This window comes from Cololabis saira, chromosome 21 (assembly GCF_033807715.1).
Source record: "Cololabis saira isolate AMF1-May2022 chromosome 21, fColSai1.1, whole genome shotgun sequence".
NCBI lineage: Eukaryota > Metazoa > Chordata > Actinopteri > Beloniformes > Belonidae > Cololabis > Cololabis saira.
The window spans coordinates 29,492,408-29,519,805 of NC_084607.1; the positions used below are offsets into that span (position 1 = coordinate 29,492,408).

Sequence of the window (27,398 nt, forward strand, 5' to 3'; positions counted from 1 at the left end):
TCATTGCATGTGACGGTGATCACACCCACCACTGTGAACGCTAGTGGACGATCCTCACCGCCATCAGGACACTTATGTGTTTGACTTCATTCCACCTACTGAGATATTGTTGAGTTCACAAGTGCTGAACAGAAAAGAAATAGCTTAAATGATCAGATAGGGACTGTTTTGCTCCCCCGTTCACCTTATTGTTGATACAATATGAGCCACTACACTCCTGAGCTCAGTAAACCTGAATGTAGCAAACAAACACATAAAGCTTAAAACTAAGCATCCTGGCATGGACGACTGTCTTTTGAATACTTTTGAAGTTGCACATTTAAAATGTGTTACCCAGCAGATGTTTGACCACAGTCAACCCAGCCGCAAGTGCTAAAAATAAGAGGAACTGAAAAGTATAATGTGGGCTATGGAAATGATCAGCCCATTACAAGTCAAAAAACATTCAAAGTAATATTCATTTTCATCTAAATGACTAAAACATAAACATCGTCATCTCTTAACAATGCCATCAAAGGAGGACCAGCTTCGGATTTCCCCAAAACACAGCCAGCTATTGAAATAAAGAGGAAAGGTACAATATTTGCTCTTCAGATATGCAAATTAAACCAAATATGTCCTAAGCTCAGTGTTTGGCTCAGTGTTTCCTTAACCGGCTTGTTTTCTTAGGCCTCCCTGCTGAGATAAGAAATCTTCTCAAGACTTTGTGGTCAAACGTCTTTTGGGATAAAACAGCCGTCGCGAAGCGACACATCAGTCAGCTCAGCTGGAGGAGCTGACACGATAAAAAAGAGGTCTATAATCAAATACATGATGTTATTTCCAACGTATTTGTGTTGTTTGTTTTGTAAACACAAAGCCAATAATGCCCGTAAAAGCAATTGAGTGTTTATGACAGAATGAGAGATGACATTGAAAAGAGACAAAGCTAAGCCGTTCTTAAAAATAAGTAATACATAAGTCTTTGTGTAATCGGCCAGCAACTTAAAAAGCAAATGTTTCTGAGAACCGTCGCCACCGTAGACTCAGCCATTCTGAGTAAAGGTGGACTAACCTCTAAACCACAAAGCAAACCTAAATCTTTAGGTGTCAGGCATTGGTAAAAGGATGCTTTATCCCTAATGTTCAGATAAGCAGGTTTTTCTTCAAACATCTGGAAATATAAAAAGAGTAATCTAATCTTCCCATATGCACCGCGTCCCTCATCACACTGTCACCAACTGGAGGGATTACACTGATGGTATTTAAATCCAAAGAGTCAGTGCAGGAACACTTCCACATGTTTCACATGCAACATCTCGGCAGAAGGATAAATACCTTTAACGCACAGAGAAAGCACAAAGCTTCAAATTAAATAATCATGGCCCTGGACAAGCCTGAGGATTCAGACAGAGCTGTTTAAAAAAGGTCATAAAGGAAGTCATCCCTGTGTCAAATCAGCATTGGTATGATAATATTGCATTACTTTCCTCCCTGTGTTGGCTCTGCAATGCACTGGAAATGTGTCCAGCACACCCCCGGCAACACAGAACAGGTTAATGCAGGTATGGCAAAATGACTGATCAATGTGTTTATATTCATAGATTACTCATTAAACAGGAAATAGCAACCTTAAAGGCATCATTCTGATGCCACATCTACTACTACTACTATTATGTGTGTCCACAGGAAACTATTACTTTACGTATCACTTTTATATGCTCCTCTTTTACACATGTAGTCTGATCGATTCAATAAGAATGACATTCCTATATGAAGATCCTCACCTACTGTTCAGAGCAGACAGGAAGAAAACATTCACCAGTGTTTCATCATCATGAGTAACGCAGACAAGTTTTAACACTGATCAAGCAGTTTTCACTTACTTTGAGTATTTCTCCACGCTTGAAACTAAGCTCATCATCGGCAGTGGCCCTAAAGTCATATTTGGCAATGGCCTCCATGGTTCTTGCGGCGTGCTGGAAAACTACTTGGCTGTAGCTGTGTTTTTATAACCAAATTAAAAAAGAAAAAAAAAAGAAAAAAGAAAAAAAAAAGAAAATCCGGACCGCTGCTGTCAAGTAGTCTTCTCCAAGTCTCTCCTCCTTGCCGATATCCCCTTCCTTTAGGACATAGACCTCACGTAAAGGTCACAGTGCAGTACCTGCGGACAAGAGGGTGGAGCTGAAGATTCATGTTTTTGTACAGCGATTACATATGACAGGACAATTCAGAGGAAAAACTACAGCTGTGTCAGAGCTGGCCTGCAAAATGCAGTTTCACAACAAAAGTAAATCATACTACAACCCGTGCTCATCGGACATACAAGTGAAAACAGGCTGGAAACGTGCCCCTTTGTCTTTTTGTATCTAGGGAGACGTAGTTTTGTTAAATGTAGACGTTTCCTCCAACTGATAGCACGGATAAGGTCAGCAGTGCCTGCTGCTTACGCTGCAGCGATGGTGCTACTGTGTACCATCTTTTTCCATAAAACACTGCAACAGTTGTATTAACAAACAGCAACAGGTCCGATTTGAACGGCTAGTTCAGATGCCAGACGAGCCATAATAAAAGTTTTATGTCTCCAAATGAAGACATATTAATGCAGATATAAATTAAAGCTCTTAGAGGAACGTTTGCTCTGATAAAAAAATAAAAAGAAGACTCCTTCTCCTATAACAAAACATTATGTCGTCCGACATTGCACATTCTGCTCTCTTCAGACTTCACAGGATCATAAATATAGGATCCAATTTCACACAAGGAAAAGGCCCTATATAAAAAGGGCCCTTATATGAGGGTTTTTTTTTTTTTTTCTCAAGTGATATTCTTGGCTGCAGCAGCACAGCGGCTTAGCGGTGAGCCCGGAGAGAGGGAGCGAGTGTGAAAATGGGTGGTTGTTCAGCTATATTTGGCCCTGATGGACTGCTGACCTGTCCACGGTCTGGCCCTGAATTTGGCCTGAAGAGAGCTGGGGGGGGTTGGGGTTGGCAGATCCCAGTGATCCGGCACTGGAACAAGCTGGTCTACAGCAAGGATGGATGGAAGGAAGGATGGATGGATGGATGCTTGCCTGCAGCCGGAAACTCAGACCACACACTAGTGTCACCCTGCATGTTTGACAGCTCCTCCACACTTTCTCACCCAATAACCACCAGCTCGTCACCTGAGCAGAGCTGACACTTGAAGGTTTTAGAGTTAAACAGATAAAGGTACGTGATCCAATTATGTCCTTTTCTAATACGGACAGCTCTGACGAGCTCACACTAATACAACCCCATATCCAATAAGGCCATCAAAGCTGAAGCCTGATTTATGGTTTCGCGTTTAAATCGACGGCGTACCCGACGGCGTAGGGTTACGCGGCGACGCGCACCCTACACCGTAAACTCTACGTCGGTGTAACGCGGAACCATAAATCTTCCTTGACAGCCAGCAGGACGACGGCGCAACATAAACACAGCAACCCTCCACTGCAAACTTTACGCTTAAAACAAAAGACACCAAACCCTCAAACGAGTCAACAAAAACCACATCCCACCGGAAACGTCTACACTTTTGAAAATGACGGATACTAAAAGCAGTAAAAGTTGCCGCTAACGTCACCATGTGGTTAGATTTGTACACTAACACTAACTCCGAGCATCGACCATTATAGCGGTCCGCTGCGAGCCCCAGGGCTGGGGAGACTAATACTGGAAAGAGCTAGAGGCAGAGCGGTAAAACCCTGGCGGGTTTAAACCTCCAACGTCCGGTACGGAGGTTAATGTGAGGTTTGGAGCCCGTACGGCTGCGGGGAGCAGGCTGGCCGCCCCGCGGAGCTAGCAGCGCGGCTAGCGGACAACAATACCAGGGACGGGGCTGGAAAACAACACCTCCACTAAAAACACTCACATCCGCCGCCCAACCTGGGGGGAAGAGGGTGTGGGGGGGATAAACCCGCCTTTAAAGGCTTTAAATGTTCGGATCCAAGGCGTGTTGGTCAGGTTGGAGCAGGAGAAAAAGGGAGAAAACAGCTTTTTTCCAGCCCGGGCTGCGCCGCTGCTGCTAGCGGGGGCGCAGCTAGCGGCGGCGGGGCTGGACCCCGGCAGAAGCCTCGGTGAAAAACCTCCCTCAACTCCGATCACACCAGCGGAACAACCACCTACCAGGCCCGGTGTTCCCGCTGCAGACCGACCGAGGCGACGACCAGGGCTTGATGGCGTGGTGGAGCCCTCCTCTTCCTCTGGAGAGACAGCCGCAGACGGAGCTGGTGCCAGTGCGAGGTGCCTGAAGCTGAAGCTGGAGCTGCTAGCAGCATAAGCTCGTCCACTTCCGCTTCCTCCAGCAGAGCCCAGGCTGGTGACGGCCCTGCCCTCCCCGCGCAGAGCTCCTCCCCGCCGGCCTGCTGCTCCTCCCCGCCCCGCCGGTCTGCTGCTGGAGGACCAACCACCAACCACCGCACTGTTGCTGTCACAGTTTTACACAGACTAACTGGAAACTAACAGGCTGGATCTGGCAGATTGCTAAAAGTATTATAGTATATATATATATATATATATATATATATATATATATATATATATATATATATATATATATATATATATATATATATATATATATATATACATACATACATACATACATACATACATACATACATACATACATACATACATACATACATACATACATACATACATACATACATACATACATACATACATACATACAGGACTGTCTCAGAAAATTTGAATATTGTGTAAGTTCTTTGTTTTCTGTAATGCAATTAAAAAAACAAAAATGTCATACATTCTGGATTCATTACAAATCAACTAAAATATTGCAAACCTTTTATTATTTTAATATTGCTGATTATGGTTTACAGTTTAAGATTAAGATTCCCAGAATATTCAAATTTTTTGAGATAGGATATTTGAGTTTTCTTAAACTGTAAGCCATAATCAGCAATATTAAGATAATAAAAGGCTTGCAATATTTCAGTTGATTTGTAATGAATCCAGAATGTATGACATTTTTGTTTTTTTAATTGCATTACAGAAAATAACTTTATCACAATATTCTAATTTTCTGAGACAGTCCTGCATATGTATGTATGTATGTATGTATGTGTGTATATATATATATATATATATATATATATATATATATATATACATACAGTTCACTGTAGACACAGTAGACTGTGATTTTATATATATATACCGTTATATATATATATATATATATATATATATATATATATATATATATATATATATATATATATATATATATATATATATATATATATATATATATATATATATATATATATATATATATATATATATATATATATATATATATATATATATATATATATTAAATCACACACAATTATCTTCTCTGCCAATCACATGGCAGCATCTCAATTTATTGTGGACATCAAAATGGGGAAGAAAAGGGATTTAAAGTGTGAATGTGGTCTTACTCTTTCTGTTTCTATTATAGTAAGAGAGTATCATAGAAACTGCTGATCTCTGGTATGTTAAAAATGTTTGTATTTCTCAATCTTGTCATGTGAGATTATATTTCAATAAAACAGTTGTTCACAAAAAAGAAACTGCTGATCTCTACAGGCGTTTTCACTTGCAATCATCCTTAGGGTTTGTACGGTAGAAACTGGTCTGAAAACGAAGAAAATATGCAACGAGAGGCAGTTACCTGGACGGAAACGTCCTGTTGATGTCAAAGGTGAGAGGAGAATGGATACACTGGTTCAAGATGATCGAAAGGCAACTGTAACTCATATAACCTCTTGTTACAACCGCAGAAAACCCTCTGTGAACACACATGTTGAACTCTGAAGCAGATGGGCTACAGCAGCAGGACCACAGCAGGTGCCACTGCTGTCAGATAACAGCAGGAAACTGAGGCTACGATTCACACAGGCTCACCAAAACTGGACAGTAGATGATGGAAAACATTGTTTGGTCTGATTAGTGTTGATTTTAGCTGCAACATTCAGACAAGGGTCAGGATTCAATATGGACCAACATCTCTGAGGAATGTTTCAAAGAACTTGTTGATCTTCTCAGAACAAACAGACCCAGGAGGCCAGGAACCTTATGTTAATCAAAGTTATCTGTGACTCCTCTGGCCGGTCCATGCGGTAGGCGCTGCTGAGCTGCCAACAACTGTTTGCAGCAGAATATCCTGTTTTAGATGTTTCTTCAGTGGCAAAATCAGAAATGACGCTGCGCTTAGCCAACACTGGGTTGGTACAAACAGCTGATTGCTTTGTTTTGTTGCATGACAGTGACTGATGAGGAAGGGATGATGGCTAGCCATTGGCTAAGTTTATTGCCAGGCAAAGTCTACACCCATTTTGTGAATAAATGTATTGATTTTTCTAAATTCACCTGACAGGAAATTATCTCACTTTTGGAACCAGCCCCACCTGAGGATCTACTGAGATTTTCATGCGCAACTAGAGAATTATCCAAAAAAGAGAAAGTATCCAGTTGTCTGTTGTCAGAAATGACTTGTTGATGTCAAACGGTAGAGCTCTGACATCAACAATATATTGAAAAGTCCCACAATCTCAGCAAATAACCTCTTAGGGTTGCTTGCCTTATAGCATTCCAAAAATCCAGTGTTTTCTTCCAGTTGCTTATTTCTCATCAGTGTACCCTGGTTCAGAACCTCCAACACAAGCTTGCAAGTTAGTTTTGGGGTTGAGATGGAGAGCTGTCTGTGACATCATAGACTTAAAACAAAGTCATATTATCCATCTTTTTCTCCACCCACAAGTTCATATTAGGCAACATTTATTGTACCCCAAAAGTAGAAAGTACAAAGTTTTAACACTAACAACTCAGACTGGCAGTCAATACAACTTTTAAGGTTTGTTTATTTCATCTGAACAGGGGCTATAATCATCCTGTAGAGAGGGCTGTGATGAAGAATGCACTCAGGTATGGAGGTGAGGGTTGGAGACAGGGGAAATCTGACTCCAACCCTTAAATCTGGCTGCTGTGAATAGACATGTAAAGACTAACTGAATATTTGGCTGTTGTTTTGTATCTCTTTCCTCAGAGATTGGGGGTTAGCTTATAAAAAAGTGGTAATACAATGTCTCCTTTAAGATTCACGACCCACTTTGTTATTAACCACATACACATTTTTATTTGCAGTTTGTAGTTGATGTAGGTTTCATTTCTCTGCATTTACATAGAAAAAAATAACATTTTGAGTAAGCCCTCCTTTTGCTCTAGAAAACTGTGCCAGTCTTGATTTTTTTAACAAGACCAAAGACAAAAAAAACCCCCAACAACTTAAGAGTTAAGAAACAGCAAACAGCATGCTGGAGAATATGTGCAGGAACTGACTACACTTTAAAGTATTCTGACCAAACCCTGACGGAAAACAAAACCTATCATTGATATTTGTTTGTTGGTGTCAGTATTTACACTGAGAGCATTGACTGAAGTGTCTATCTGGTGTTGACGAAAGTTGAATTTAGATGAGACAAAGTGGGATTAGTGCAGATTCTCAGTAAACTCTAAAGTGTCCTGATGTCTTCTGTCGGATGACATCTCATAAGGGCTGGGACATTTGGACAGTTTTCATTTTCTTCTTCTGTTTTTCTTGCACATCTGCTCTTCATTTCAGCCTGCAGCAGATGACTCAGTAAAATACCTTGACAATACTGACCCCTGGTGGAAGGTTTTTCTCATAAACCCTTCCTGTGTCGAGGGAGTTTTATTGCAGTGGATATTTCCTGATATTTCCTCAGCCATGCCACAAGGTTTTTTTGCACTTGACCCTGCTCTTGCTGATGGCAGTTTGGGTTTGAGAGCGGTCCCAGACAGCTTTCTTTCATCTGATTCACATTCATCAAGAGCTACTGCAGCACATGCAGTCTGTCAGCGTGCTCGGAGCTCGACACTTCTCTGGCCTCCCATGACCACTAACCGACCAGCGTTTCCACCGAGCAGCCATCTGCCAACACTGACCATCACGTTTCCTCAGAAAGCACCATCTGTTTACATTAATGCATAATCAGGGAGGAATTTCCATTTCAAACACTCTGCGCCAAGTGGTAATTTAATCTGTTACACTTCAAGACACGATGCAGTGAGAAGCTTCTCATTCCTTTCCCACATCCTGTGGAAAACATGCTCCTATCTCCACGTTCAGGCGGATCATTTTCCAGGGTAGACTGTAGTTGGTGAGATTTAACGAAAGAAAATCAAGGGTGTGGGCTCACCATAATCTTAAAAAAAAAGACCATATCCACATAGATGATGTATAAGAGTCTTTAGAAAACCTATTATCTGTGATGCTAATGGAAAAAACGGCTTCTATTTGCTTGAGATAATAAAGAGAGGACTAATAAATTCCGATTTTCTCTGGTTTAGAGTTTTGTGAGCATCAGAGCAGAAAGATGCTACCCATCATGCCTGAGTCTATGATGCAAACCTGTGGGGGAAGTATTATGATCTGGGCTTTGCTGCAGTCTGGGTTCAGCAACATAATGTACTCGCAAAATGGGGTAATCCAACTAATTTAAGTAGTTTTTCCATCAGTAGATTTATTTTTTCTCTGAAAGTGAAAGTGAAAGTTCAGACCTATTCCAAGATGATGATTCCAGGATGAATTGAGCTCAAACCAGTAAAGACTGGTTCAGAGAGTATGACACATCGTTTTCACACATGGAGTCCAGACCTTGACGCCTTTGAGAATTATGGGGCGTACTTGATGAATATATGCAATGGTGCGACTCTCTTATCATTAATGCAAGACGTGGGTAAAAATAGGAAAAATAATGCAAATCTTGATGGAAATCAATTTGGAGATATTGCAAAAACCATGTCCTTACATTGTAAAAGGTCACACTATTAACAAAATCAGAATATTCAAAATATGTCCGAAATCTGCATAAAACTAAGCAATCTCTTTTCAACATGTGTTTTAGGATGACTCTCGAGGGGTACCGGGGGGAGAAGCAGCATCTGGACGAGTGCTGGAAAGGGAAATTAAGAAAGGCCCCCGCTGTAATAAGCGCATCAGGAACGGTGACATTCATGGTGTCAGAGCCGCTTCAGCGGATTCAGGAACCTCCGAGGTCTCTGTCCAGTCTGCAGTCGTGAGAGGAGCTCAGATACTACGGATCAACTACAGACTCCCAGTTTCATTGCAGGAGATGAAATACAGAGTTTGATTACACTGCATCACCTGAAACCTACTGAACTGAATTAATCTGATTCCATCCCGCTATTTGACTTGTGATATTGAGGTCCCTTTGTGAATTTTGCATCTTTACTATAATATGACCACTTTGGTTTAACTCATTTGATCAGTTAGAAGTTTTTCTTGGTAATAATTTTTAATATAAGACCACAGTTTGAACAGGCTGTCACGGCCTGAGGTTAAGTGGGAGTGTCTGGCTCCTCCCCCCCCCTACCTGACAACACCTGCAATCACTCTGGTGCAATCATGCCCACAGCATTTAAGCCTCAGTCACTCTTCAGCCCATGCCAGATTGTCTTGTGTTCTCCAAGCCTTCAAGCCGTTTATCAAGCCAAGTGAGTTTTTCTGCCCCCAGACCACGTTTTTGCCTAGCCCTTGCCGGTACCTCTGCCTTCGCTGATAGCCTTTTTTGACCTTGACCTTTGCCTGCCCCTGGACGGATTTTTGCCTTACCCTTGCCTGCTTAGATTTACTCCAATAAATCTTTTGAACCGTTTTCCCTTTGTCTGCAGTTGTGTCCATTCCTTGTGTGCCCGACACAGGCTAAGAATTGCATTTGGTTTAAGAACACTCTTTATTTTTCCAAAAGTTGACAGTTTCCTGACATCTTAATGAAATGATCTTTACAGCTCTGTTTATAACGGCAGGTTTTGGTGGGTGGCGTTGTATCAACGCAGCTCCAAGTTTCTCTTTTGAAAATGCAGTTTTCAGCTGGATCCAGTTCCAAGACATGATAAACGTAATGACGTGATGCTCTGGTTGGAGATAAAGACGGGAGGTTGGATAACTTTGATCGAGGTCTGTGATGTCACAACAACAACAAATCTAAACAACCTATTCAGTGACACCTTTGCTGACTAATGCACCCTCAAACACAGTAGCAGTTCATATTTTTCCAGCGTTATTAAGGTGGTAGCCACGTGAAGCACTCAAATATGTGCTTCTTAAACACAGAAAATAGTACGTTTTCCTAATATGTCCTTTTTTTTTTTTTTTAAATCCCAGATTTTTTCCCATTTTTACCACCCAGTGCTCCTACCTAAGTGACAGTCCTGGGCATTGCTCCCTCTACCAACCCCGGGAGGGCCCTGCACTGAGCTCAGGTCTCCTCCTTAACCTGAGGAGTGAGCAGGCCGCATATTTTCCCCAGACAGGGTGGGGCTTCTCCGGCCGAACGTAGCGCGTGGAAGGATCACGTTATTCCGGCCGGATCCTCCCCACCCCATCTGGCCCCCCGGTTGGCCAGAGGGGGCATCTAATATGTCCTTTTTAACCTGTCAGTCAGAAGCGAGAACCCTGGGGACGGGGGTGTCACACATCAACAGTTGCTCTATTGACCCACAGACTAATTCAATAAAAAATCCATCCATCCATCCATCCATCCATTTTCTATACCCGCTGTATCCTTTGCAGGGTCTCGGGGGTCTGCTGGAGCCTATCCCAGTTTATTTTCAGGCGAGAGGCAGGGGTCCACCCTGGAGAGGTCGCCAGTCCATCGCAGCAATAAAAAGTCAAGTAAAGATTACATTACCTAAATATAAATCTGAACATCACTTTCGCATCTATGGGAAAAATGTAATTTTTCTGTTTTTTATTGATGCTACATGTTTTATTATAATTTGGAAGACTTTTGCTTTCTTCACTTTAATCTAAACCCATCTAGTGTGCCTATACTGTATGTTAGTCTCTAGGTAGTTTTTATTTATCTGTTTGTACATTAACACTATACAATCTAAGGCCTTGTAATTTCTTTTTATTGTAAATGAATGAATTGGCCATCATTGTAAAGAGAAAAATGGAGAAAAACAAACAACTAGTGTGCTGGATACAAGCTGGATTGCTCGTGAATGATTTACGATAACGTATTTTGTGAGAAAAGCTGTGTTTAATTTGCAATCTTTAAAACTTGCAGTACATTAAGTCCACGTTACAGACAATCCAACGCAAAACACCGTGTAGTGTCAAAATCAAACCCATTTTACAATTTTATTCTGACCTTACGTACTAAGCTGAAACATATACTTTGAATCTGTTCATTCAATTACATAATTACACATCAGGTACAAAATGTAGTCTTTTAAAAAGTTACTAAAATATAATTAATAATATTTCCACATGATGCCTCAGACATTTCCTTTATATGCTATGACATAGTTTTGATTGTGTTATTCAACATAACAGGTGAAGAGACGAGATAAATGGACACCTACTAATGATATTTAGACATAATTGCAGTGCATAAGTTAATGAAAAAGCATTTAAAATATATAAATATAAAGTTAACCATAAAATTTGAATTTAGGAAAAAAAAAATCTTTATGTTCCCTTGAAGTGTCGGTCCTGTCTTCCAGTGGAAAAAGCAGATGTGGCACAGAAACTGTGATTATGCCTGTGAATTACACATCCGTTACATAAGCAGCAGGAAGAGCCACCGCTGAGTGGACTTGAGGCGGTGACTTCACTACAAGTGACGTGAATCTGATGACAAACGATGGCTGTTGTCTTTATGGCTGCAGAGACAACTGTGTGCAAACAGAGTGAACACCCCTAAAAATCAACTAAAGAAAGCATCGCTCTCGTAACCAGTCCTGTTAACGTTGGCGTTTTATCAAAGAGAATTCGAATATAACTGCAAAACAAATTTACATTCTCAGACTCCCACGCGCCGGAGAAGCACGGGTTGGAATATAAAAATATATCCTTCACTGCTCAGCAAGCAATCCAGGAGTCCACTTGCTATCAGCCAACTTCCATGTGCACATTTATAAAGACTGCAAGCGAACAGGACGGTTAATGTCAATTAAGACATTTCACCTTCTTTCAGTCAAAAGTAATATATTGTATATCTGGTCATACCAGATCTTAAAATTAAGTAAATGCAACATGGACAACAACACATGACATACTGCTATGTGCCTTCATTTATGAACAAAAACGAAGCCAAAACGCAGAAGCACAATGTGAAGGAAACCAACTACTTCCACAGGATTTTAGGGGGTAAGTAAGTAATTAAACCACCAGCAAGGCTGTAGAGCGCTATAAAATCTGAAATTCTAACAGCTTGGTGGCTTGAGCTGGTCAGGTGTAAGTTAACACAATGCCAAAGAGGAACACTGTCAGCCTTTCAATCTGAGAAAGATTTTAAGCGCATTACGTCTACGATGTAGACTTGATCATCCTAAAGTGATAAAGACAAAAAAATAATCAAACAGAAACTGAGCAAGTTTGGCCTATTTGAAAAGGTTGCCACGGGGAAGCACAGCTTCGGTTTGCAAAGATGCATCCAAGCAAACCACAAGACTTCTGGAAGAACAACCTGCTCTTGGATAAATGTCCAAAGTGGGGATGTTTGGCTAAAATATTCAGTGCTTATTTTATTTATTATTTAAATTTAAACACACCTACGAGCTGACAAGCATGGTGGTGGAGGTGTGATGATCTGGGCTCATATTGCACCTGCAGGGCCTGGGCACCTCTGAGTTATTGATTCAACCATGATGTGTGCTAAAATGTTTAAATGATCATTTCTAGCACTTGCCTGTGAAGGTGGGTCTAAAGAATAATGAATTAGCACGTGCACTTACTTTTCACACACTACTCCGCCTTTGTTTTCGGGAAACAAACAATGAAACAGTGCACTATGTTATGCGTTGTTGTTCATCAGTAGTGATATTTACTTCATTTAAGGACGTGCTATGGCCCAGGTGATAATATCATGAAGTATCATTTAATTGCGGCATGATATGTATAACAACAACAAACAAAAATATTAGAAATGACAGCGGGTGTACCTTCTTTTTTGTGTATGACAGTATGTCTTAATGTGCAAGTCTGGTTACCATCTTTTACCCTTGCTGGTGTTTGACGTGGTACAAGGGGGGGATTTCTCATCACCTTCCAAAAACGTTTAAAGTGTCCCTTCACATGCGTCACATACAGTACATCCAGAAACAGTTTAATCACCTCCAGATCCAACTGGGATTGGCGTTGCCCCATATACAATACACTATTTCCAAACTAGCATTGGCATTATGCTCACATGGCAATAAAATCAAAACGTTTTCAAATGTGAAAGTGCATAAATAATATAATATAATATTAATGTGATAGAAAATAAATGTCAATGCAAAAGATTTGTGTGCAGCAACTAGTTGACGGTGCAGTGTTAGTCATCCTGCCGTGTTTAGGTTATGGAAACGTATGTATCTGTCACAAGGGGGGAAAAAAACACGTTACAGCACTGTTTTCCCTTAATGTTTTTGTGTTAAACTGCATAGATTTAGTTTAAGACACACACAGGTATGAAGTTCTGACAGCACGATGAAGAGGAGCGAGAAGATGAACTCTGATTCAAGCGACGTCTCCTGCTGCGGGGGCTTCTCTCCGGGGGCTGTGCCTGGAAACTAGTAGACACGTCCTATGTTCAGCAGTCATTCTGGGCTGTCACATTGGCACTTACAACAGAAAAAAAAGAAAAAACAACAACAACACTTTAAGTCATACGGTAAAATGTGAAAGAGGAAAAAAAAATATAATTCAATTTTATAAAAACATAAAATTTGGAAAAACGGAGTAGAGAAGCTGCGTTTGAATCCAGATGTATTACATTATAATTAATTTGTTTACCCCCCCCAAAAGTAATACTTCAACCAAGTGTTCCTTGTTTCAGTTTGTGCTTGTAATGAAACACAGGAGAGGAAAAGGCTGTAACGAGTGTCCCGGTGGTGTGCGTTTGTTAGAAACAGGCCTCGGGGACACACGGGTGCCTACCCAGGGAGGTGCTGCTGTACCGGGGTCGCTGCAGGGTGGCCGAGCCGGGCTTGTCCGGCAGCGGGACGCGCTGCGGCGGCGGCACCGCCACCTCTCCGTTCCTCTGCAGGGAGGCGCACCTGCGAAACGTCAAGTCCAGCTTGGTCTGGATGTTGCTGGAGCTGTGAGCTCGTTTGATGTCGACGGGGTCGTGACCCCGGACTCTTCCGTTGACCAGCTGCATCTTGCAGTTGTACGCGTCGCAGCTGGAGATGCTGTGGCCCCTCCTCCCTTCTGCCACCGGTACGGTGAGCGTCCCGTTGGAGAGCGACAGTTTGGCTAAATTACTGCCCGCCAGTTTCCCCAGGTGTCCGTGGCCATTCATTCGCCTCTCTTCTTCCTTCTTCACCAAAACAGGTTTAAAAAATGACAGCAGGCTGTCTTGGCTCCGGCCCTCCTCTCCCCTCAATCCCCTCCTGTCCTCGGGTTGAAGAGTCATTTGAAATAAATCTCTTTGCCCCCTGGGGGTTCCACTTATCTGTACCTTGGAGCTCCTGAGGGTAGAGTCTCTGCTTGGAGGAGCGCTGTAGCTGATGTGACCCCCAAGGATGGCCCCTCTCATCAGCTGGAAGTCCAGGCCCCTGCCCTGCTCCGACTTCGCTCTCTTAGACGATCCCAGCCTCAGAGAATCCTCAACGCCGGACTTGACGTGGCTTTCGTTTCGAGCTCCGTGGCTGATCTTTCTCTCCGAACCCGGCCGGATCTGTCCCTCTGGGATCTTGGGGGAGTAACAAGCGTCGGCGCTGAGTCTGTCCGTGCAGCTGAGGCTGCTGCCGCTCGGGGAGCTGCAGTCCTGCCCAGCCTCCTGGACTCTTCCGTGGGCGTTCCTCAGCGGCGGAGTGGCCACCAGGCTGATGATGGGCTCTTTGGTGCAGCGCGGCCGGCGGCCCGACTCCAGGTACTCCACCAGCTCTCCAGACTGGGTTTGGGCCGAGTGCTTGATGCGGTCTTTGGACCCAAAAGACCAGCGCAGCGGGAGAACTTTGTTCAGACTTTCCTTGGATTTAATTGGCGACCTCATGCTTAAACTCCTGCCCTGGGTCCCTCGGACAAATATGCTGGCTCCAGATCCATCTACAGGAAGACGTGATTAGTTCATTAAAAGGATAGTGGCATAAGTGTATGTAAATAAAGACTGAAACAGATTAATGATGAACTGGCCAGAAAAAGCATGTGATCCCCCTGCATTTACACGTTTTCTGCATGAATTAATACATCTATAGAACCTGACCAGATCTCCTGCTAAGGCACCATAGTAGATACACACCATGTGCCTAAGAGCACATAAACTAAGAAGATATTTTATGTCATAATAAAACTTCAATTGTCCAGGCAGAATAATCAGTGCTAAGTATGCTGCAAAAGGGGAACAGTTCATCAAAACATCATCCTAAAAGTGAAGTATGGTGGGGGAAGCATCATGGTTCGGGCTTGCAGCGCTAGCTCAGGGCCTAAACCACTTGCTATTATTTCATCTTTCAGCAAGAGGAAAGTTAATTCCCAGGTTTCCTGTAGGATAAAGTCAGGAACTGAAATGTATTTTATTTGTGTGGTTTAATTTATTGTTATCTAGTTATTATTATTTCATCTACTTCAGAATCAGAATCAGAATCAGAATCAGACTTTAATGACAGGGTTTGAATACATCAAACAGAGAATTTGACTTTATTATAATGCGCCTGTACTTATTTTTCAATTATTTTATTATGTACTTATTCTTTTAAATACATTTTTTTTAGGTTTATTTCTTTTTTTATAATTGTTTCCTTATTTGGAAAGGACAAGTAGATAAAACGGTACAGCAATATTCAAGTAAATGAAAATGAGTGTCCTTCCAATTTTGTTTGTGTAAGTCCCGAAAATGTACATTACTGTTACTGTGTGGGTATTAAAGTAAGGATGTGTGTGGGAATGACCAGATGTGTGTTTTTAATCATGACTGTGTGAGTTTTTCTATTTTAAATGTTGATTTTAATATGTAAAGCACTTTGCGTTACTCGTGTATGAAAAGTACTACATAAATAATGTTTGATTTGATTTTGATTTGATGGCTGTCTGACAGCTAAAACAAATGGTAAAACCTGATTGTTATAAAGGACTTTTTTGAAAGACTCTGCCGATGTTGCCCAGACAAACTGCAGACAGATATTCAATATTGCATCAATATAGATATTTATGAGGCAAATGTGCCCACTTGAGCCACAGTCAATAGGAAAGAGAGCCATTGGGTGGAGAAGCCCGTGAAGTGAGGGGGGGTGCACGGATGCAGCATTCAGTAGCTTTGCTTTTTTACATTTCTGTCCTGAACAAATTGTCACAAACATCCTGCATCCCTCACTTTCTCCTTCAGACCATTTTTAAATGATCAACTCCAGTTTTGTGCCTGTTTATGCTTCTTGCATGTGTTGTGTTTTTGTTTTGCGTGTGTCTCTCCATCTCTCCCCACCTTCAACAGAGAACCTCCCAACATACAGTTCCACTTCCTGGTTTGGCATTTCCAAAGCCGAGGACAAGAAGGTAAATAGGATGCAGAAGACAGCCAGCAGGGTCACTGATTCCTCCGTCTGATCGGGGCAGAAATGCTGCGCCTGAAAGGCTATCTGCACCATTAAAGGACCCACCTCTCCTCCCACCACATCTTCTCCCCCCTACCATCTGGAAAATGTTACAGGAGCACCTGCTGCAGAACCAGCGGGATGCTAAACAGGTTCCTCCTGCAAGCCCTAAAAATAACAAATGCCCCATCTCTGCTCACGTATACACTCACGTAGACAAACTCACCCGTCACAGTGAAGGAACCTCACCAGAACCAGAACAATGGACTTTTACAGAGGAGAAAACACATACTGGGCAGCTAACAGCATTTCTGAACATTTGCCATCTTTAGAGCTTGAATGGTTATTTTTAGATTCATATCTTTTTCTCCTTAGTTACTCTACCTTTTCAAAAGCAATGCACTGGGCTTATAAGATACGCTCTTTTGTTTCTTTGTGTGTATACATACTATGTGTAACGGCCAGTAAGGGCCTGATTAGGTAATGATTAATAATTTAGTTAAAACAGTTAAAAATGGGTGATGATAATTTCATTATAATTCATAAGGTTTACATTCGACTAAAATTCATAATTTAGCAATGTGTAGATACATGATAAAGTCTTTTCTATGTTTTGTATTTTAGGTTGTGATGTCACTGTAATTTTGTGACTGTGGTTTGATGTAAGGAGAAGTTAAGTTTCACTTTCAGTTTGAGTCAGAAAATGCTGGAAGCAACACAGTCTTTTGACCGTGTGTTGGAATGGTAATTTACTTTAATCTTTTCAAGTAAACTTTTAAAAGCCAAGGAAAGTTGTCATGTCTCATCGCCTGCGTCCAAAAAAGTGTTTTTGTGGACTGACTCAAAAGGCCACTACACTATGAATGAAGGCTGAATCTCTTAAATCACAGCCCAGGTGGGGGACGTTACTTCTTCTTCTACTCCTCCAGGTTGTACTGGCTGCACATCTGGGCTTTATGAGCTGGAGGTTAACGGGTAGTGGAGCTCTTGATGACGTTGTGTTTTATTTCTCTTACTCGACCGGAGCTTCGTCCCACTGTTTTAGAGCCTCCATTCAATGCATCTATTTAAGGAAGTAACTTAATAAAAGATAGTATGAAGTAAACTATAGATTTGGTTTGACTTTAACAAAAGCAACTTCTTAATTTGTTAACGCTGCCCCGAATACCGACCTGTTTCTACAGTTTTGGGGGGTTCATCTCCAAACACCGGCACCTCAGGAGACTCAGGGGGCTGCGCAGGCTCCACAGGTGCAGAACTGGGGTCAGCCGACACCAAACTGCCTCTTTTACTGCCTCCTGTCAGCCGTACCAGCCAGTGGTCGGAGATGGAGGAGCTGGTGGAACCTCCACGAGAGACAAAAGATAGAGATAATTTATTTTTAACTTTATTGTCTGTATGCACATAATGGGTGACAATTGACAATTGAGACACAAAAAAAAACAGAAAAAACAAACAAGAACAAAAACAATAACGCATCCTGAGATTGGGTCATACGTGTCAAATCAAATCAAATCAAATCAGATTTATTTATATAGCACATTTCATATGACAAGCATAAACTCAATGTGCTAACACACATAAAAACAAGCATAAATGGTTCTTGCATATATACAGTACACTGCACTTATACCTTGCTGGTTCACTATAAAACAGCAGCATATAGATAAAAGCAATTCACATAACAATAATGGTTAGTTAAATGCAAAGTACCTAACTGGGGCCCATCTTCTCATAAAAGTAGGTACTTTAAGCTGTAACTGGGCAGTCATAAATTCCATCTGGTATACAAGTTTTACCCTCTGCAGCCATTGAGCAATTGTAGGGGAGTCAGGTTTCCTCCAGTTAACAGTAATAATTTTCCTTGCAATGACTAATAGTACATGCAATAAATAACGCTGATCTGTCATTAACAGGTGGTCAGGGAACACATGAGATTATTTATTTTTTAATATCAGTTTGTTGAAAACAAGTGAGCTGGAGCAGTGAGAGAGAGGAGCAGTACTAACCAGTCACGGAGGAGCTTGCAGACCAGGGGGGGATGGTGTTTCTTTTCTGGTAGAAGAGGATGTAGGCTCCTCGCGTGCACACCTCCGCCTCTGGGACCGGCTCGGCGTTGCTGTCGTCGTAGCTGTACCACTGACCATCAACGGAGTTCCGACAAAAGGCTGCAATTAGGAAAAACAAGTGAGTCAGAGGAAGGAGATCCTGTCTGGAAAGAGTTAGCCTGATGTGTTCTGAGCTGGGATTTAAGCCCTTAAAAATATACAAAGAAAAACAAACGTAGCTTTTCACAATGTTCACTGTCTCTTTTACAATCAGAGCAGTTGTTTTTCCCAACCTGTGTAATGTCCACCGTGCATTCCTCCGTGGTGGTTGCAGACAGCATATAGATCATACAGGAAGTCGGGAGGAGCCGGATCGGGCCGTCTGGGCTGCTTCCATCCTGCCTGGAGGGGGGGCTGCTGGGGGGGCGCGTGGGGGGCGCTGTTGCGGTTCACCATGTGAGGCGTCATGTCCAGGTCCACCAGGGGGAAGTGGACGAACGTGGTGAGCTTGTTCCTGCGCTCACCCACCTGCCTGAAGCGCTTCAGGTGGAGGATGAGGATGTCCGGCAGGGTCCACAAACTCATCTTCACCACACCCTGCTGCAGCTGCTTGCAGTGGGGACACTTCCAGGCATCATCTGGGGCGAGCTGGGAGTGGAGGTGGGGGGGGAAACACAACCGAATGACAAAAAGGATGAAAGAAACCGATCTCTCTACAGCGGACAGTAACTAAAACAATAATGATTCCACCCCAGCGTGACTTTTTTTCATCCTTAATACCAGAGGTGTCAAAAGTATTCACATTCATTACTCAGGTAGAAGTATAGATACTAGAGTTTAAAAATACTCCTGCAGAAGTTGAAGTATCAACTCAAGTTTTTTACTCAAGTAAAAGTATAAAGTACTGGTTTCAAAACTACTTAAAGTATAAAAGTAAAAGTAATGTAAGGGGGAAAAAAGCCATTGAAAATGAATGCATCTTAGTATAATGCAAATATATTAAAGAACCATATATGTGTACTATTGAGCATTAACATGTGTTTCAGAGAGCAGGAGATATGATGACTAGTTGCCTATAAGTATTGTAATGGTGCAAAAAGTCAAACTTCAGAGGCATGTTATCATTTATCCTAACCTTTATTGGAATGTACATCCAAGTTTAGTTGCAGGAATCTGAGGGAACGGATGTAAGAACAAAACTGGACAAGAGCATCTGAAACAACCACAACCAAATTCACTCTTTCCGGATGGAGCAATTTAACTGGGTAGTTTTTTTTTAAAGGGCGAAATGAAATAGAGTAACAAGGCTGTTTTTAAAATGTAAGGAGTAAAAAGTACAGATAATTGCGTGAAAATGTAAGGAGTAAAAGTAAAAAGTCGTCTGAAAAATAATTACTCCAGTGAAGTATAGATAATCAAAATTTCTACTTAAGTAAGGTAACGAAGTGTTTGTACTTCGTTACTTGACACCTCTGCTTAATACTAAGAGATGGTGGCTTGTTTCATAGGTTGAACCTTACAGTGAAGTGCTTATGATTCTTTAAGATATTTGAGTACAAAGCAGCACCACAAAGTCCACTAACTGTTCCGAATGTGCTTGTTTTACATAACTTTAAAAACCTTTTGCAGTGCAAAATGCCAGTAAACTGCATTCTCCTGCATCTGCATGTAAATTAGAGGAATGGAGCTGCATGATGGGCAGGAGCTGCGCTGACCTTGTTGCAGGTCAGTGTAAGTAACGATCATTAGCAACCTATATTTTACAACAAGACAGTTGTAATTAAACTGTCTGAAAATGTCTGAACGCAGCAGATGGTTATTGATTAGCAGCACTTTTTTGTTGTTGTTGTGTTGCCTCACCAGCAGTCCACACGATGGCAGTAGCCAACAAAAACTATGTCCAACATTGCTGTTCACCTTGGATGAGAGCAGAATCACGAAGCTGCCAGGACGCTGAAAAGAAATCCTCCTAACCTGGTAGATCTTCACTGTTATCACACTTTCAGTGTCTTATCAACGACCACAGTTTGAACACATCCCTGATATTTTATCCACAAACACGTTTTTCTCACATTTCCAACCAGTAAATTGCATTTGCATCATTTTCTTCCCCAAATATTGAAATATTTGTTTATTAAACCAATTTTGAATTTATTAAAGTGCAACATTCTTAGTATTACTGAAGATTTTCATACACATGAAACTATTGTGCTATTTCACTTAGTTGTGGGATTGTCCAGTGACATCACAGAGCCAAATCGGAGGGGGATCATCGAGTTATCTCAGCTTTTATTTCCCTCAACCTCACATTGTGCACAATATCCATTTCCTCTCAAAACTGTAACACCATTTTTTAAAAGATGCACACTTCCCAGATTAGAAGGGTGGAGTCATAAGAAATAGGAAATCGCTTTATTTCCCCAAATGTACAATGTTCAGAGGAATTTGACCTGGTAAAACCAACGCCACTGAACAATAAAATAACAAATTAGAAATTAAAATAGAAAGAAATATAATAAGTAAGTAAAAAATATATAATATGCATGTCATGCATAGAAAGTGGCTCCACCCCCTAAAACCCACCAAGATGAAAAGAGGTCCAAAGCCATGCTGAAAAGGCACATGGTGGCATGTTTGTGTCTACAGCGTTGAAGAAACTACCTGCTCCTCTTTGGTGTAGAGCTGGAAGCACTCGTCCAAGGTGCAGCTGTACTGCTGGATGTGCTGCTGCTGCAGATTCCTCGCACTCTCTGCATCTTTCACCACTTCCTCTTGAATGTTACCAAACAGACTGTGGCACGGGACATAAAGGCTTTTGTTACATAAGATATGCATACAAAAAAAATGCTTATGCAGCAGTAAACTAAAGGAAAGCACACTGACCAGTCTTTGATTCTGTGTTCCCACTCGATGATGAGCTTCACGTGAGGAGGTCCTCCTGAGCTGCAGAGCTTCAGAGCCCTGAAAGAGAGGAGAGCTAAAGTTTGGTGCAAAGTGACTCCTCGGTTTAACAATTTGGCCACTTCAAAGATATTTTTAGACCTAATTCAGAATTCAGAATAGATTGACTTGTGTAGTGAAGATTTTAAACCACTAGGTGGCATCATTGATGCAGTAGCTGTATTATAAACTCATTGTTTAAGAACAGTGCTGATATTATACAGGCGGCCCTGATGTTGTTGACTGAATAATGTTAGTCAATCGTCAGTAACGCTGAAGTCAGATTCATTCAGTCATGAGGATGGTTTCTGCGTCTGAGGGCAGAGGTCTGAGCCACAGACCACAAGTACTAGAGACAGTACAAACACTGCAACGCTTCAGCTACAAGTCTGAATGTAAAATGGTCCATCGCAGTCCATCACATTACTGGGTTTACTATCCAGTTAGCAGCCTGCCTTCCTCACGTCCGTCGTCCCAGCAGCAGCCACTTAAGCTTTCACAGACCAGCGGCCCAGTGACACGGGGCCCACAGTCACAATAGACAAAAGGAAAACACAATGAAACCTCAGTAAAAGGAACAACAACCTAACCGCAGCAAGTAAATGTCACATTACATGTAGACACAACCATTTTAGAGAGTAATATTAGTGAACAATTTAGACTAAACCTTCATTCCTCCACAGTTTTGACGTGGTTTGACTCGGGGACAGAGAAGTCCTGAAGGTTCAGACACTATCATTACACGGGTTTCTAGGATGCAGCGGGTTATACATTTGCATTTCAAAAGACGTGAGGAGCGTTTGCCTCCGTCAGCGACATTCAGTGGATGAATGAAGTCCTTTCAAGACCTTGCCAAAACACTCCTTCACACAGCAATCCACTTCTGTAACTGGAAGTCATCACAAACGCATTTGTAAAGAAATACAGTCGAAATCATGTCTAACACTCGGAGTAGGCATGGTAAAGACAGAAAAAAAACGGTACAAATCGAATCTAATAGCAAGGACATCTGTTCACATATGGCTTTAAAATATGTACTCACATGCATCTTGAGTGATATTATTTTACCTCCCTAGTCTAGGTGCAAATAAACACACATGAAGTTCATTTCCTACACCCTCGTCATGTGACCCAGTGACTCCAAACCTACGACACCTAGAAGTACAAGAGGAGGCAGATATGATGCACCTTTTTTCTTTATTGCATTTGGTTGCGTCCTCTATTTAATAGTAGCATTTTCATGGAAAGTTTCTGAACTTTATCCTTTTATCTGTAGTTAGATGAGATCGGATTAATCCCCTGGGGAGGTTCCAGCAGCTTTCTTAATAGCTTCCAAAACCATGTGACCAAACCTAACACGTACGACGCACCGTCTTTTTATCCCAGTTGATGGCTTTTCTTTTTCTCTTTTGAACCTTTCCTTTTTGAACTCATTTGTTCTGCAATGTGGAACCTGTGCTAAATTTGGCTCCTGATGGAGTACAATTTGGCTTCAGCTTGGAGTCACTGGGTCGGATGATGTACAAGCTATTCAAAAAAAGTAGTAAACACATAAAAAAGCTTTTTTTGTCACACTTTTATAATCTTTTTTTTCTCTCTGTTTACTTTTCATGATTTCATCATGTAAAGCACCTTGAATTGCCCTGTTGCTGCAATACACTATACAAATAAAACCTGCTTTGTTACTGAAAATACTATAAAATAGAAACCTTTGAAGTCAGTAAAAAGAGGCCGTCTCACTTGTCTCTTGTTGTACTTCCATTCACCGTAGATTTGAGGTTTACTGCAGCCGTTCAGGCTAAAAACCTTTGTCTTAAATTGAATTGGTTCAATTCAATTCAATTCAATTCAATTCAATTCAATTCAATTCAATTCAATTCAATTTATTTGTTAGACAGGGACTAACATATTAATGGACACAAGTGTAAATATGTATGGTTGTAGCCAGAGGCTAATTTCCACCATTTGTCCCCGCGGCAAATTAACGCCAGTCACAGAATCGGACATCAGCAGACAAAGTAGACAAGATATGACATTCGTACCAACAAAAACACAACATTAAAAGATACGACAGAAATAGATAAAAATCATTAAGCAATAAAACAAGTTGCAATTGATAAACCAGTGACCGTAAAGTTAAAGTGCCAAGTGCAAGAAGTGCAAGTGGAAGAATTTGCAAGGTGCCGATGCAGATTACACATCGCCCCATTGCTACTTAAAGTGCTTTAATTGTCAGATTTATAAAGTGCTAATGCCTATTGCACATCGCCATTATTGAACTTTGGTTTCCAGGATGCTTTCGTGTTTGAAGAGAACATGGACCCAAGTGTCCTGGACCCCTTTCACATGAGAAACTGGGTCTGAATATGACCTTACATGTCCGTTGACCTTTTGTGATCAGATTTCCTCGTCTGTATTCTTTTTTTTTTTTTTTATTGTATTTTTATATTTTCAGACACAAAAAGAGGGGTATACCTTAGATACATAGAACACAAACCCCCACAACTCAATTTTTCAAAAATTAAAAAAAAATGTATTCTTACATAAGCTCAGAACGGGGTACTTGAATCTTCTTGGTTAGCTCCACAGGCTTTGCACAAACATTTAATTCGTCCCGGCACATCCTCACAAGGATCTTCTGAGTGGACGGGAAGTTTTTTCCAAATGCGTCCTAATCTTTGGCTATATCAATGAAACAGAGGCTTATCCTAAAGTTACTCCAAAGTTGTCTTCATGAATGCTTTGGTTCTTTGTTGTTCTGAAAGGTGCACTCTGGGTCAGGGGATTAGTGAACTAAGGACTGCTTTACGAGGAGTTTCACAAACTGCAAGCAAACTGTCATGCCACTAACTGGGACTGGACTTCCACTTGGTTGCGCCACCATAAAACCCTCCTTTACTGGATCATGCTGAGGTGGTTATTCCTCCGGCCCGTTCTCCTGTTACTGGCTTTGTTGGAGACTATCGGGTTGTAAACATCTGTTTTTCTTCTTCTTTTTTTGTTAAAAAAGGCACTTTTGGCTTCTGGAAAGTACCAGCCCCCAGGATTTAATGATGCTACCCCTCTAAAATACTGTAATGGGACCCAGTGAGTGCAGTAACAGTGGGTGAAGCTAACTGACTGGCTGCTCACTGAGCTGTGGTGGCATCTGGACTATCTGCACGTCACCAAATACAAATAAATGACAGAATCATTCCTCTACGAATGCCCGTGTGTGCAGCAGGATGTTGTTTCCTCCAGTTCAAAAGAGTTTGAAAACAGTAGCATGCAGGAAGCAGCCACCAGCGGGCTAATCCCTGTAGATGGCCTCTAGTGAATCAGAATAGTTTCAGAAGCGCTTTAATCCCCCCGGCTTGATCTACGCCTCGCAGCAGCTTCGTCATGCTGGTCTGGAGAGAATTCTTGGACTTTTGTTTGAAGTTTTTCTGTCCTGACTCTGTCCTGACCAATGTGAATTGTAGATTTTTCTGTAAATGTATGTGCACCTTTATCGACTTTGTCTAATCCCTTCAGGTTGTCATGAGGGAATTCAAATTCAAATAGACAAATGGAGGATTATAAAAACAAACCATAGCACAGTTTTTGTTATCCCTGCAAAGGTCTCAATTGTTATACAAAGTATGTTCTTTTTTGTTTTATTTCTAAATACTTTTTAACATTAATACTTGTGCTTAAAACAAACAAAAATGCTCATCTCTGTTGCAGAGTGCGGAAAGTAAAGGAGTGAAAGTCCTCCGTTATTCACTTATCGTTGCTTCACATGGCTGCAGAGGATTTGCAAAGACTAAAAACATGATAAACACATTTGGTACATGACAGCAGGTCTTGCTTCAGTATGAGATGTGAGAGATTCAGCAGAAGCCTGCACTCCCTCACCTGTCAACGGCAGGGTGGTAGAGTGGCCTTCCATCCTGAGGCGACAAGTAGCTGTAAAATGCCGATCCTCCAACCACGCGGATGTTGAAGAGCACTCTGGTATTCTGAAAGAGGAGCACAAAAACACAGCCAACACATTACCTGCAGGTCCGATGGACTTAATCACATCTGTGTTATCAGGTGCTTGCTTGTGAGACTCTGACGCTGGTTTTGGCCGAGTCCCTGGAGAGTTTCCAACCCGAAAGATCAGGAATTTTACTAGGCAGAAAATGTAAAATGGTACCATTTCTCATTCAGCTTTAGTTTGATCAGATTTCTACCGAGGTCGGCACTAAGGTAACAAAGCTCTTGGGTGATTGAGCCATCACTGACAAAACTTTGGTCACCAGAGGGTAAAATTAAGGATGCACTTATGCTGTATCTGTACCGGGCCCAAGATAGACTGGGTGGTCTGGCCAGTGTGAGTGCCTTGTTTCGCGCTCAAGTACGGCACAATTCACGCTCGCTGAAGAGCTGCTTGGATGCAGCCAGAGGTGGTAGTAACGAGTTACATTTACTCCGTTACATTTACTTGAGTGAATTTTGGGAAATGTTGTACTTTTAGGAGTAGTTTTGAATCACTATACTTTTTACTTTTACATGAGTAGATTTGTGAAGAAGAAACTGTTACTCTTACTCCGCTACATTAGGCTACGTTGAGCTGTTACTTTTCTTTTATCCCTTTTATCCACGTACGCGTCAATCTCATGACATCACTGGGTGATTCTTTGGGAAAAATGTTTGTTTTTGCATGTTTTGTCACATTTACACAGACTCAAACACACACAGAGTTTCTATGAGTTCATGGGCTTGTTCTAGTTCTGCCTGGTTAAAAAAGAAAAGTACAAAGGCTTGAAATTTTGTGCTACTTGTGCTTAATTTATTTTTTCATTCTGTTATTTTATTTATTTTATTATTTATTAAAGTACTTGAATTTACTTTAAGCTTATTTTAATTTAAGCTATTTTTTTTTATTTTTTATTAATTTAAATGTATTTTATTATTTTATTGATTTAATTTGCCTGAAGATGATTATTTTGTACTTTTGTCTGTTTGAATGGTTGTGTTAAAAAAATAAATCAGACGTTACTCAACAGTTACTCAGTACTTGAGTAGTTTTTTCACCAAGTACTTTTTTACTTTTACTCAAGTAATTATTTGGATGACTAGTTTTTACTTCTACTTGAGTCATATTATTCTGAAGTAACCGTACTTTTACTTGAGTACAATTTTTGGCTACTCTACCCACCTCTGGATGCAGCACGGTTGCAGAAACGTACAGAAACGAGAGCGAGTGCGTGACTGGCCGATGCTTCCTGACTTGGAAACGTTTTCCTGAATTTTACTGTCCACCGTTAGCAGAGATCCAGCCTTTATTTTCAACATACCGGTTTCACTTTTCTTTTGCTTTCATAATGTCTTCTGGACGACGTTTTGGAAGAAGTTTAACTCGGAATGCTCATTTTGACATTTGTGTTTTGTTGCTGCCCCCTGCTGATCAGAGAGCCGGTCTCCAGCACACAGGAGGAGGTGAACTATCATGAAATACAGGGTGGGGCCTTCATCTGGCGCTCTGAGATCACAGCAGCTCAGCTTGAATCAACATGGCACCTCACAGAGATGCACGCAGCTTATGCCTCTTGGTTTTTTGTTTTTTTAAACTTTAACAGAATAATTTGAAAGCATCAACATAAATGCACCCCAAGATAAACACACTCCGCTCTCACAATCCCCTCCACTGTACAGACATATTGAAAGTTGAGTGGAAAATGAAAAACCAAATAAGGTGTTAATATCTTTCCAATCCCTTAAGGCAGAAGAATATTCTCCTGAGATCTGTTTAGATTGGGGGTGCTTTAGGAATGATGGAGCACTTTGCAGAAATGAAACTGATTTCCTCTTGTTCTGCAGA

At 41.3% G+C, this 27,398-nt stretch overlaps 2 protein-coding genes across 6 annotated transcripts in view; both read right to left on the minus strand.

The window, feature by feature from the left end:
• grb2b (growth factor receptor-bound protein 2b) overlaps nt 1-4,280 on the minus strand; it is a 33,660-nt gene extending 29,380 nt beyond the window's left edge. Inside the window, exons 1-2 of the mRNA XM_061711997.1 lie at nt 4,128-4,280; nt 1,866-2,143 (exon numbers count right to left, since the gene is read on the minus strand). Coding sequence (XP_061567981.1) covers nt 1,866-1,943 — 78 coding nt within the window. The 5' untranslated portion in view covers nt 1,944-2,143; nt 4,128-4,280. The remainder of the gene's footprint in view (nt 1-1,865; nt 2,144-4,127) is intronic.
• A 6,804-nt stretch (nt 4,281-11,084) lies between these two features.
• Nucleotides 11,085-27,398, minus strand: part of usp43b (ubiquitin specific peptidase 43b) — a 98,002-nt gene continuing 81,688 nt past the window's right edge. For 2 of the 5 annotated variants that reach the window (XM_061711354.1, XM_061711355.1), the window contains 7 exons: nt 25,448-25,551; nt 21,515-21,592; nt 21,293-21,422; nt 18,925-19,279; nt 18,593-18,751; nt 17,756-17,929; nt 11,085-15,102 (listed from right to left, as the gene is read on the minus strand). In XM_061711354.1, coding sequence (XP_061567338.1) covers nt 13,955-15,102; nt 17,756-17,929; nt 18,593-18,751; nt 18,925-19,279; nt 21,293-21,422; nt 21,515-21,592; nt 25,448-25,551 — 2,148 coding nt within the window. In that variant the 3' untranslated portion in view covers nt 11,085-13,954. The remainder of the gene's footprint in view (nt 15,103-17,755; nt 17,930-18,592; nt 18,752-18,924; nt 19,280-21,292; nt 21,423-21,514; nt 21,593-25,447; nt 25,552-27,398) is intronic. The other 3 variants (XM_061711358.1, XM_061711357.1, XM_061711356.1) reach the window with 3 other exon arrangements.